Source organism: Ixodes scapularis, unplaced genomic scaffold (genome assembly GCF_016920785.2).
Source record: "Ixodes scapularis isolate PalLabHiFi unplaced genomic scaffold, ASM1692078v2 PGA_scaffold47__10_contigs__length_4178495, whole genome shotgun sequence".
NCBI lineage: Eukaryota > Metazoa > Arthropoda > Arachnida > Ixodida > Ixodidae > Ixodes > Ixodes scapularis.
The window spans coordinates 501596-514202 of NW_024609876.1; the positions used below are offsets into that span (position 1 = coordinate 501596).

General features: G+C 46.9%; 2 protein-coding genes across 2 annotated transcripts in view; one reads left to right on the forward strand and one right to left on the reverse strand.

The window, feature by feature from the left end:
* The window catches only part of LOC120849016 (sodium-coupled neutral amino acid transporter 9), a 45709-nt gene extending 40678 nt beyond the window's left edge, over nt 1-5031 (forward strand). The window contains exon 14 of the mRNA XM_040221104.2: nt 3529-5031. Coding sequence (XP_040077038.1) covers nt 3529-3709 — 181 coding nt within the window. The 3' untranslated portion in view covers nt 3710-5031. The remainder of the gene's footprint in view (nt 1-3528) is intronic.
* Nucleotides 5032-7315: 2284 nt separating this feature from the next.
* Nucleotides 7316-12607, reverse strand: part of LOC8028228 (1,4-alpha-glucan-branching enzyme) — a 44570-nt gene continuing 39278 nt past the window's right edge. The window contains exon 15 of the mRNA XM_040221112.3: nt 7316-7467. Coding sequence (XP_040077046.2) covers nt 7420-7467 — 48 coding nt within the window. The 3' untranslated portion in view covers nt 7316-7419. The remainder of the gene's footprint in view (nt 7468-12607) is intronic.

The following is a 12607-nucleotide window of genomic DNA, read 5'->3' on the forward strand; positions in this document are numbered from 1 at the left end:
GTCAGACTTGGCTACTGCGCAACGGAGGCGAACAGCTGGGCACGCGGCGGCGCCAGTGCGTCTGCCGCGGCTATGACGTCACTCCTCTGGAATGCGCAGACCGGCTAGGTGGGTGCGGCGGCGGCGGCTTCGTGTGGCTCTCATAATGAGCCGCCGCCGCCGCGTGCTCTGCATAATGAGTACGGCTCATTCTGAGGGCCATGCGAAACTGCTCGACCTCGGCCAGTGTAGCTAACGCTACAAAAATATGATTAGTACTATTATAACGCAAGCGGAGGCCGCAACAATTTCTCGCACTTGGGGCATAGCAGAAGTGAGAAGTCGATGGAAATAGAAGAAATATCAGTTTGTGTTGTGACTGCACTCATCCTGACTGCTCAGGTCCTTCCATTTACAATCCACTTGGTGACTACGCAGATCAGCAGCAGCACAGCACGGCTTGTCTGGTAGTTCCTTTCTCTTCGGCGTGAGCTCCTCGGTAGCCCACAATCCAAGCAAGGCACAAAGCAGAAGCACAACACACAAACACCAGACCACTCTGGAGCAGAAACTAAACAATGCGCAGGCAGAAAAAATACTGCTGAACCCGATACACGATCACACTTCTTGTTCTGGTCCCTCCGCATAAACAAAGACCTCGTGTTGCACGATTGCCATAAATGCAGTCATGCAGTCGGTGGTCTTGGCTTGGCTTGTGTTGACTCGACTTGGCCTGGCTTGGCTTGAACTGGCCAGTGCCTGCATGGCGCGGGTTTTGTGGCGTGTGCGCGTTGTACAAACACAAAAGCAATAAAAATGTTTTTTATGTTTTCTATTCGCCCCTTCACGTGGCCCGATAGCTAATAAATTCCCTGCCACACCCCAACTTCCTCAGCGGGAGGGATGGCTTTCTTCTCTGGCTTTCTCTTGACTTTCGCCCTCGGTTGAATCCGATTCCGAATTTAACGCGAGGTGCGTTTTGGAGCACGTAATTCTGAAAAAAAATTTGCGTTATATTCGTGCGAATACGATATGTTAACTCCACGCATGCGACCAATCATTCGCAGAAAGGCGCGACCGTTGTGGCGTCCCGAGCAATGGCCGCCGTAGCTTTCGGCGCCGTTGGGACAGCCAAGGACCGTCGGCAGAGCATTGCATTAACACCAGTAACGGTCTTTATTTATGCTCCAGAGGAGGAAGGGAGATAAGAAAAGTCAATCAAACAAAGAAAACATGCTGTTGACGCACCGACCGGAGACGTGTCCCGAATACAGTGATGTGATTGCTGCGCCAATTGCACAAAACTGTGCCAAGGGGCTAGCCCTGATACATCGTGCTACATTTTGCTGAAATATGGATAATTCGATCACCTTTCAAAACCGCAACAAAACTGAGTACCGTGAGCTAAGTGGCGCAAGCGGCCACCCGACACGAAGTACTTTGCATCAATCCTCCATCTGGTCTTGCATGGGTTTTCCCGCCGTCCAATGCTGTCGGGCCTCAGTCTCTCGTTTCCTGCCTCGTTGCTTGTTTCAAACTTTCGTCTCGTATAGGTCTCGTCTCGCGTCTTTTTTAAATTTTTGTAAGGATAGGTGCAAGCGTGTGCGGACGCTCTGACGCTAGCGTGCCGGGTACCAGCCATGCCGTTGTGATGTGAAATGAAACCATGTTTTTGCACGGCGGGAGTTGCTTTATGAGCTGAAGCACTCGCTCCTGAAAGCAAGGGCCGTGGGAAAACCATAGGTGGTCCCTGCCTACCGGTCAGCGTGGTTGAATGACGTCGGGTGTTGCCGTCCCCACGTCGCTGCAGATATGGCGCTTTCTACACTTAAACATAAGGACTGCCGCAAGGTCATCATCATTCCTGTCCTTGTTTAAATCATACGCTACTACAAAAATCCCTCTTTAATTCAAAGGCTGCTGTGTCAAAGTATTGATTACCTGGGTTTCTTTTGGTGGGCTTCCTTTTGAGAGAGACCCTGGTGTGTGAAAAGTTTGCCGCAAAAGAAGGTTGGGGAAGAGAAGTGAGCTAAAGCAAAAAAACGCAATGTCTGCCCGATGAACCCGCACAATGCGCTTGCTTGTCTCGAGTTCAGTCGTTCCACAAAGCGCTCCAAGAACTTTTTGACCCTGACTCTCAATGTCTTGCATCGATACGCTAAAGTTCTTCTTTTCTGTGTGTTTAGCTTGTACTACCTTGTTTGCTGGCCTGGCAAGCACGCGCCGCTGTACTGTTTTTGTCATATGCTGGACCGTTACATTTTGCATACAATGTTGGAAACCAGTTGGCGGCGGAGCGGGGTGGCATGGTTTTAGTTTCAATCGAACAGCCGTCTCCGCTCGCACGATGAAGTGCGCGCAACTACAAGCTGCCGAAGTTGCCCTCATGTGCATGCGAACATGATTGTAGGACAGAGGCACCAGCCAGGATGCTTGCAATCGACTGCTTTACGTTTGCTTTCTTTTGACGAAAATCTGGCACGTCGGGAACCAGTAAAATGTTTTTTTTTTTAATCGCTGGGCAACACTTACAGCACTGTAAGCGTTACCCTGATCATACTTCCTGAGTTCTATCATCTGCTGAGCCGTCTGCTTGCTTCCGTGTTTCCCAACACTGAGGATGACGCCAATGAAGAATCGCTTACAAGCGTGCAAATAGCAGAAATAGTAGGTGTCACCAGCTGCACTGCAGATGGCTTTTTAAATACTGTAGCTTTCAGGAGTTGGAAACTGGTCAAATCATAAAATTGTTCTGTGAAAGCTTGTCAGTAACATTATCACAAAGAAATCCTTTATTTAAAGTGCCCTTTTTGAAAAGTTTTCTCAGTCATTGGTGAAGCACCCAGTATACTATATTCCAGGGGTGGCCAGAGTGACATAGGGTTACAGCTGCAGACATAACACAAAATTTCAAAGAGCCGCAGGGGGAAACAAAAAAGGGGGGAGGGGGGCTTGGAGCAAGAAACAATATGGAGGGAACAGTCTTTTCCAGATGCGAACCATGCATTTATTTTTGCTTAGTGGTTGAAGAAACGTTCTGCTGCCTGGTGTTATTTGTTTAATGCATGGTTCGCTAGCCACCAGTGGTCCCGACGATCAATATGCGTATACGGTTAGAAATTCTTTCCAGAACAATAAAAGAAACAGGGTCACTGAACACACGTGTGTCAAAAACTAGTTTAGCTGCATGTACGTAATGTAGGACTTGAGTGCCAAGACTGTTGGCTTTTTCCTTTTTTTTCTTTTAATCCTAAAGCTTCTTTTTGTCTTGGGTACACAGGAGGGGAGGGGGCGGCTGCTTACCAGGGAGCCGCGAGCCCCACTTGGACACGCGAAGAGCCGCATGCTGCTCGCGAGCCGCAGTTTGGCCACCCCTGCTATATTCTAATATCATCTTGAACCTCCCCAAAGCAGTGGTGTAAAGACATAGCTTGCCAACATAATGAATGAAACAAACAGATCTTACCCCTTTCACTTGTGTAGTAGTTTGGAAATCTATAGATGCATTTTGGAACAATGAATAATGTCCAGATTTAATAAACCTTGCAGGTTCTGTGGGGCCCTCTCGGGCCTGGTGTACATCTTCACCCTGCCTTGCATCATCTACATGGTGGCAATGCGTGGCAAGCTGACTGCCTGCAGCATGGTCTTCCACAGCTTTATCATCCTGCTGGGACTGGCAAACTTCGCATCCCAGTTCCTGTTGCAGTACCTAGAGTCTCTGGCCTGAGCCAAGACCCTCCTCCTCCTAAGGGAGACATGCTCTCTTATTTTCTGAAGCTCTGTCCTCAGCAGGACACGAGATTTCAGGGCATATCCTCTCTTTCTTGCTGAAGCTCCGTCTTCAGCAAGACCTACCCGAGATTCTAGGCAGTGATCCTGGGACACGCTCCCATCTGTACTGAAGCTCCGTCTTCAGCAAGATGCGAGATTCCAGGGCATCCGCTTTGTTTCTTGCTGGAGCTCCATCTTCAGCAAGACGTACCTGAGATTCTGGGCAGCAATTTTGGGGCACACGCTCTCTTCTTTGTTGAAACTCTGTCCTCTGCAAGACCCAGGATTCCAGGGCACATCCTCTTGCCGAAACTCCGTCCTCAGCGCGACCTGAAATTCTAAGGCGCTTGTTCCCTTCCCTGTAAGACGAATTGACTCGAGTCTCGTGCCAGACCCAAGATGTTAGGCGATCGTCACCCGCCAACACCGCCCGACGACTCCGTTCCAGCCACCGTGAAGTGTGCTTCACCCCTAAGCCGACAGTGCAATGGTATCTATAGGCTCATTGGACCAATCATAGGTCTTTTTTGCCATGTGATCGTGATTTCATACCAACACTTTCTGGTAGCAAGGACACAGTGCTGAATTTTTGGCGTCGCCTATCGGAAGCGAGCGCAGGGCACAGATTGGACACAAGTGCTGCATCAGCGTTCGGCCGTCCACTAGGGCTCATTCAGCGAAGACAAAGTCCCGGCTGAATGCTGATGGAGTGCTTGTGTCCATTCTGCGCCTGCGGCGGCCTCTTGTGGCACCGAAACTTCAGCCCTGTTATCGCATTGTCATCTGGGAAGTGTTACCCATACCCATGCACAGAGTGGCGGCTGACAGGATGAAAAGGAGTAGGTTGATTTATCTTGCAAACATAGTTCCCACCGCATTGTTAACCTACGGGTGAACAGAGTACAGTGGCAGCATTGAACAACCAACAGCGTCCGACTGAATTTTTTGTCGATCCACCAGCCCGAGTTGTTGTTACACCTGCTAACGGGCATAGCCGTCCCGGTGAACGGCACGGGCATGCCTTGTGTGCAGCCCTTTAAACTACTCGGAAGGTGTGATGTGGGTCGTGTGACGTATCGGCAGAACCGCAACGTACTCCCGGTAGGCTCCGACCATTTAGAACTCGTACTTGTACAAATTTCCCAGTGCCTTGCATGCGAGTTGAGCCCTAAGTGCGAGATTACTTCTATACGATGTTTACCACTTTTATAGTTTTATTGCATGGAGTATATATATTTTTGTTATACAATAAAATTTGAGCAAACGTGCTGCTAGTCATTCAAGTGGAAGGTGTGGTTTCTTGACTGTAGTATTAGGACAGGTGTACAGGAAAAACTTGATTGTTAGACTATTACAAAAAAATGGTGGTATCACTAGCGCCCCTCACAACAGTTGTGGTATCCTAGCCAACAACGAACAAGGCCAATAGGAACTTCGGTAAGTATTTCTCACAAGTTCTACTCCATTTTAAATTGTACACATAGCTGAAGTGTGTTAATAAAAGTTGTAAAACAAAACTTTAAAAAATAACTGCTAATCGATAGGTATAGGTACTTTTGTCGTACCTGAGGTACAAACCTAGGCACTTTTATTTCTCTATCTTGGGTACATTTTCCACCAACTTGTAACCTAGTAGAGTTCCTTTTTGCAGATACTTTTTGTTCGCTTTAGCCAAATTATCGAAAGTATGAACTGAAGTATTTAAGGCTGAGCCGAAGGTCATTCACTCTAACGAACATTGAGATAAATTCAGCACCTGGTTGTTGTGATCCCAGGATGAAGACATTAATTTTGACAACGGGAGACTGCATGTGATCGTCGACTGCACACTGCGTCGTAGACACTACCAAAAAGAAGTAATGAAATATGTTCCTCGTTACTTGCAAATAAAGGTTCTTAAAAAGCAACTGAAAAAAAAGAAAATTTAAACAGTGGGTACGACGTGTGCTAAAAAGATTTTAGAGCAATATTGACAGTGCGATTTAGTTGGTAGTCGCCTCTTTTACACATTTTCTCAGCATTTTGGGTGGGTGGAGGAGACATGGATCGGCTTGACCATCACGGTGAGGTGGAGAGTGACCATCTCGTTGAGGTGGAAAGAGTGTATAACCAAGCCATGACGTCATGGACTTTGCACGTAGAATTAGAAATAAATCGCGCTATCAATTTTGCTCCAAAAAACTTTTTTTCGCATAAAATTGAGTTTTTGGCACGCATGTCCTAACCAGGCTGTTTAAAAAAAACTTTTTTTTTCTTTTCGGGAGTCCTTTAAAGAAACACTGACCATGACGACTGAAGTCCGGGTAGTCAGAAAATGCAATTTGTTTAGGTATCTCAAAAAACAGCCGGAGTACCTTCGCCACTGTAGCTGTATCGCTGTATGCTCGTTTGTTGGCGGCATTTGGCGTCGCGACTGCTTGCGCCATCTCTTGTCTCCCGTGCGAAACGGCGCCGTGTTGTTTGAAGACTGGTGGCTTCACTGCGTTTCCATCGGAGCTAAGCCTTTTTCTTTCTTTACTTTTTCCTCAGGTAAGTTCGCTCTTTGCAAATTTTACAAAAAAAATGCACCATCTGTGGCCAACGCTGCACAAAGTCGTAGCGCGATAGGTCAAGAAACCGAATTTTGCGGTCGATTTAAAGAGCCTGGCCGCTCCTTGAAATACCCAGTATATGGCGGATGCATTTTTGAAATTTTCAAGAACGTTTGTCTTAACTTTTCATAAGAACGGAGCTACGCCAAGAAATTTCACAGGAATGCGTCCAGGATTAAAATGCACCTTCATTGAAAATGTGAGCTCTCTACGTGCAGGCGCCCGATTTTCCAGCGCATTTTACATCGACACCGTAGATTGATGCCACCGTATAGCTACTGCTATTGAATCAGATTGTGTCAACATCTCATTACTTAAGAATGTAGGGACACATGGTATAGGAAATGATAATAAGTCTTCTATAAACTAAACTCTTGGTAATGGCTGTTTTTTAAATTTTAATTCCCCCCTTCCCCCTTTATTTCAACCGCTAACCCTCCCCCCCTCCCCCCCCCCCCCCATGTAAAATACACTTCCGGGGTCGCTGATAATGTGGTTAGATAACTGATGCTCGACCTCATTATGGTCTGGCCATAACGTGAAACTTTGAGAAAATAGTTTGTAGTAGGAGCTGCAGAGCTAGAAGTGTCACCCTCGTACGCCGCTTCAACCGAAACTAAAATGGAAAAGATCTGATTTGCCTTGTCTTGCAGAGATGCATACAATGAGATTGCAATGCTAAAGTGCACGGACAGGCGACCATTCTAGGGGAGCTGTCGAAGAAAGCGCACTTCGAAGAAATCGATCCAGATGAACAAAGCACCGCAATAGAATTATGCACTGTGCATCGACCGGGATCCCTCCCAACCGAATCAATGAATCAGTGGATGTGTTTCATTATACTCCCTTTTGTTTCAGGTCTGACCACAACCGACACTACGATTCGACAGAGCCAATCAAACAGCGCCAAAAGTGCATCATCACAATGCTCGTCGTCTTTGTTGACCGGACGCAAGGAGAACACACTTGGATAGCATCAAAACTAATTTATTCGATACAAGGAACGTAAGTTGATCATATTGAAAAAAATTGGCCTAGAAAATATTGCACTGTGCAGGGGGACGCAAAGGCAGGCTCAGACGACGGGGGCGAACACCAGGCCCACCCGGCTGGGGATGTACGCCTGCGAGTAAGAGAGGGGGGGTGCTACTAATGCACCTGGAAGCCTCAGAAGTGGGGGGCATGGCAGCAGGGGATGCCCCTTTGTCATGCACGTGACAATTTTTATGAAACGTATCACTTTGTATCTATCGGAAAAATTACAGTAGCAGTTTGTCACACTTTATGCGGGATCGTGCACCCTATTCACCAAAAAATTGTTAGACAACAGGAGTTCGCTATAATTGAATCCATGAGAAATGAACCGGATAGTTTTACATCGTCACACGTGTGCTTTTGCAGAAAAGTCGTTCATTAAAAGGTGTTTGACTAGCATGGTATAAACCAGGGGTCTCAAACATGTGACTCGCTGGGTGGCATCCCGCAGCTGTGAGCTGTGATCCCCCGTTCCCATATCGTGAGCGCTACATGTGCCATAAAACAATAGTTGCACATCATGATTAATTTCTTTTTGAAAAAAAGCTCTGCTCGTAGTTGCAATATTGTTTTCTTTTGGACTGAGTACAGTGAAACCCGTTTAGAATGAACCCACGTACAGCGAATTATTGTCGATATCGAACTCACGGAATATTTAAATAAAAATGCATGTAAAAAGTACTTTTTATAACGAACAACATATTGGCTATATCGAACCGTTTTCCCCCTGGAAAGCTTCCAAAAACGCGCAAACAATCGTCTTCTAACTCCCCCCCCCCCCCCCCCCCCCAAAAAAAAAAGAAAGAAAAAAAAAGTAGGAAAGAAAAAAAAATCAAAAGCTCGAGCTGCGAAAAAAATTGACAAAGAGAAGCGATTCAGAAGGGGAGTATCTAAAAAAACACTACACCCACGCACCAAAAAAAAAAAAAAAGACTTCATCCCAAAGGAAGCGAAGAGATGAGAAAGAGAATCACTCGCCTTACAACAAACGCATTGTGAAAGTTCGTTGTAAATGTTTTTTGCTGTATCGAATTACTTGCTATATCGAACTGATCGTAGCGTTTCCTGCTGTTTGTTATAAACGGGTTTGACTGTATTGCTTCATCTAAATATTTTCTTCTCGGCCCTTTTTCGTGTAAATCAACCGAAATGACAACAGTACTACTAGGCTACAAGGGCAAGCTTTACACAACGAGGAACCTCGGCCGCATGAACTGCCAGCACGTTGGCATTTGAAATCTTATCACATCAGTCGCGGGTCTAAAGCAGACGTGTGTATGTAAATCAAAGCTAAAGATGTCACTGTCTAATTAGCGAGTTTACAAAAAGCAGAGCATAAGGTCCCTTTTCTAGAAATCCCTAAAGGGTCGCTGGGAGAGTCGGCTGCTTTCCAACATAACACAGTATTGCTGTTTTTTTTTTTTTATGCAAAAGCATTAACTGTTCTATGGAGCGAACCAACATCATCAGCTTTGAAGCCATGCCAAACGGTCCCTTCCCCTGTCCCAATGTCGTCTGTAGCAGAAATCTGACAGATAGGCTCCCATTGGCTGGCACACGTCATCAATGAACGAGGCTCCCATTGGCTCTCGCGCGACTTAGCTCCGAAAATGACACCAGAGAAGCCCTCTCCATGGTGGCGCAGTGCACGCAGCGGCCCGGCCGCCAGTAAGAGGGACTGGTGGCGGCAGGGCCTGCCCGAGCTCTGCCGTCACGAAACGTGGCCGTCCACGCCACTACGCTGCAGACAAACTAAGGGAGCAGAAGAACGATCATTCATGCTTTCGCATTCACAACTCCTAAGGAGTGCTCAGGTGTCCACAGACTTCTTTTTTGCTTTAAAATGCCAAGATATTGCCCCCCCCTTCTCGTTTCCGGTTGGCCCTCGACCTTTACGGGGTGGGCTATCTGGCCCCTACACTACGAGTTTGAAACCCCTTGCTATGAATTTTGAAAGATAGCAGAGGAAAGGAATGCAAAAAGGTCAACCTTTTTCTGAACTATTTTTTTTCACTCAATTTGATGAATATCGAGTTGAGTTTATAAAGGTCCCCAACACCTTCCGTTCTAGTTCATCTGAATGCAGAAAAAACTGCTGTATAATCGATGAAGCAGCAGTGCAAAGATTTCTATTCAGTTTTAAAAGGCAGCATGATGTTCGCTGTGGAAACACTAGCTGCGCTGCACAAAATCCGTAATATGCACCTTGTATAAAATAAAGCAATCAGGCAGCAACAGCGCAAAAAGACCAGGAGAAGAGGGGAGACACACGCAGAAGACAGGGAAAGGTGCTGACTAGCAACTCGTCTGCATTGATCTCCTACTTCTTCGCAAGAAGCAATGCCATGAAACTAAGCAACGCCCGTAAAACCTGCAACCGTCACACTGACCCACTCGCCAAATACAGTACAGTGTAGACCGCATATAACGTATGTCGCGGGAGTCGCGAAAATCCGCACTATAAGCGGTACCGCGTTATAACCAAAACATCAATTTTTCAGGCCAAAATACATGCCATGACACAACTTAATTACCTTTGTAAAAGAATTTATTTTATGTTAGATGAAAAATAAAGCTTAGTTTGAGGAAAGTCTTTATTTCACCAGACTAGTACAGTTCTGTCTCAAGTGTGTCACACATTTTGAAAGAAATTAGCGGCTTTTGCCTGGCCCAGCCTTTTAACCCGCGGACGGACGTTGCGAGCGTTCAGGATTGCTAACCCTAATCACGTTTCTCCGGAAATGAAAACGCGTGAAAAATCGCATCCTTCATACGTTACGCGCCAGTAATACCTTGAACTTCAGCACACGCATGAAATGCGCCAAATAAGAAATCCGGGCGATGTACTGTAGTCGAAGTAAACAATCACGACGACACGGGCGTTTCTGCCGTCTTGAGAGCGCCGCCACGACATCGCCGCCACGACATCGCCGCACGAGTAGGTGAATCTTCCCTTCTAGTACATGCTGGGTTATCATAGCGACACACAACGAAAATTCACAGTCAAGGATAGCGCTTTAACGCAGAACGATGAGATGAACTCCGTCTACGACGACGATCACAACCGACACCATGTTTGCGGAGAAGCAGCCGGCCCGCGGCCGGCACGCAACGCGCGCGAACACTTCTCCTCGATCTGCGATTGGTCTGTCGGTGCGGTTGTTTGTTACGCAGCGGAGGTAGCGGAGGGACGCACGCACGTGAACGACACGTGCGTGCGTCCCTCTGTCGCTACGGCGACTGAAGCCTCTCTCTTCGCTTCTCCCCACTTCTTCGAGCAACATCCTCGCCCCGCGCCGTCAGCGCCGTTATCTATAAGGGAAGCGTGCCCGCTGCTCCGGTCGTCGGCGCGGTCGGCGGGCTGTGCCAAAAACCGCACCATAGCCGGTATTTCCCTTCGCGCGCCTGCATTTTAAGCGGTATGTAAATACATGGAGTTCTATGGGAGGCGAACCGGTGGTTTAAAAAAACCGCGTTATACACGGTCCTGCACTATAAGCGGTTACGTTGTAAGTGGTCTATACTGTAGTCGATGTGATTAGGCTAGATTTTGTGGGTGTTGTATAATCTTGCGGAACTGTTTCTCGTAAAGAAGTGGTAGATGATGAATACAGATGAGTTGTAAGTCAGCATCACACCTGCTGCCCTCGTCCTTTCACACTGTTGCTTCCTCTAATGCAAAGCTACTGAAGTTCAGCTCCTAGGAACACAGGGCTTTACCAGAGCACCCCTTAAAGGGTGCTCCCAAATGTCCTCGACCAGCTCTCCTCTAAGCAAGGTGTTTTTCCAATATAAGCGCAAGATTAGCAGGCTTCAACCACCCAGTGTTTCATAACTACCGTAAAAACCCGCACACGATACAAACCCACATATAATACAAAAACAATACAAAGCTCGTATAAAAAGGCTCGAGGTACACCTAAGCACTTCTTATGAGTTGTGAATGTGAAAGCATGCACGACACTCTTCGCTCCCTTCTTGCGTCTGTTGCGTACGGCGCGCTGACCTTGGACGTGGAACGGTGGAGCTGCTGCCTCGCGGACACGCAGCGCCATCAGGTGAGCGATCGTTGAAACTGACGCACAGCCGCCAATGGGAGCCTCGTCGACGCGTGCCAGCCAATGGGATTTAAGCAGAAAATACATCAGCTTCACTTCGCTCCTTTGCGATCGGGGAAACTAGGAGCCATGCCTAGGCTTTTTGAGTGGTTTCATAGGTGGGCGCTGGCTTTACTTGGAGAAAGGATTTAAGGTGCCATTTCTGCGCTTCAAACTGATGACGTCGGCTCGCTCCACGAGATCAGTTAATGCTTTCACATTAAAAAATGTTTGACCTGCACATAATGTGGCCTGGACACCACAGTTCCACGGCATTTGCCTGCACAAGTGCCCTAAAATTTATAAAAAGGATGGTTACTGTGGCGCGCACCCGACCAGCTGTCATATCCTTGCCATATCAGTCAGACGTTGCGATGTCATATTGGCACCTAATATAACATTTGCACTAAGTGTGTAAATGCAAACATTTTACCCCGTCTAACGAAGGAACCCCCAAAATATGTGTCAATTATTTGGCAAAAAAGGTGCGTTCATTATGCAAGTAAATACAATACGTAGATTTTGTTTACAAGGCCTATAAGCTTCTACAAGAGCTCACTCGGGCTTTTCGATTTTTCATAATCTGAATGTACAGCAGCCTCTCCTGTCCAGTGTTTGGAGATAATCTGAGTTCAGAAAACGTCACCTCAACATCACAGCTTACGTGGACATTTGCAACGCACAACAATATCACTTTGGTTGGAAAGGAACAAATCAACTGCTGTTCCTTCGAAAGCAAAGTTTTAAAAATACTTTCCCATCCCTTTTTTTTTTTTCTTTCACTGGTTAAAACGGGAAGAGAGAAAGTGCGAAGGAGGCTTCACAATAAACATAAAAGAGACACCTTGGGGCTCTATCTATGTCGCTGGAGTTCAGTTAAAGGGCAACTCCAGTTGAAGACGAAACCGAAATAAATGACTGGTATCACTTTGGTGGCACAAAATATGATCACAGCCGAAATATTATGTCAAAGTGAAACCGCATACTCAACTAAAACTGATTTTAAAGATACGACCAGCTGCTCTTTAGCGGGCGGCAAGCGGGTCAGCTCTTAGTCAAGGAACACTGGCGCAGCACCCTTGTGACGTCACGTTGCAGCCGTACGGCTCATCAGTGTTGCCATCCGTCTAG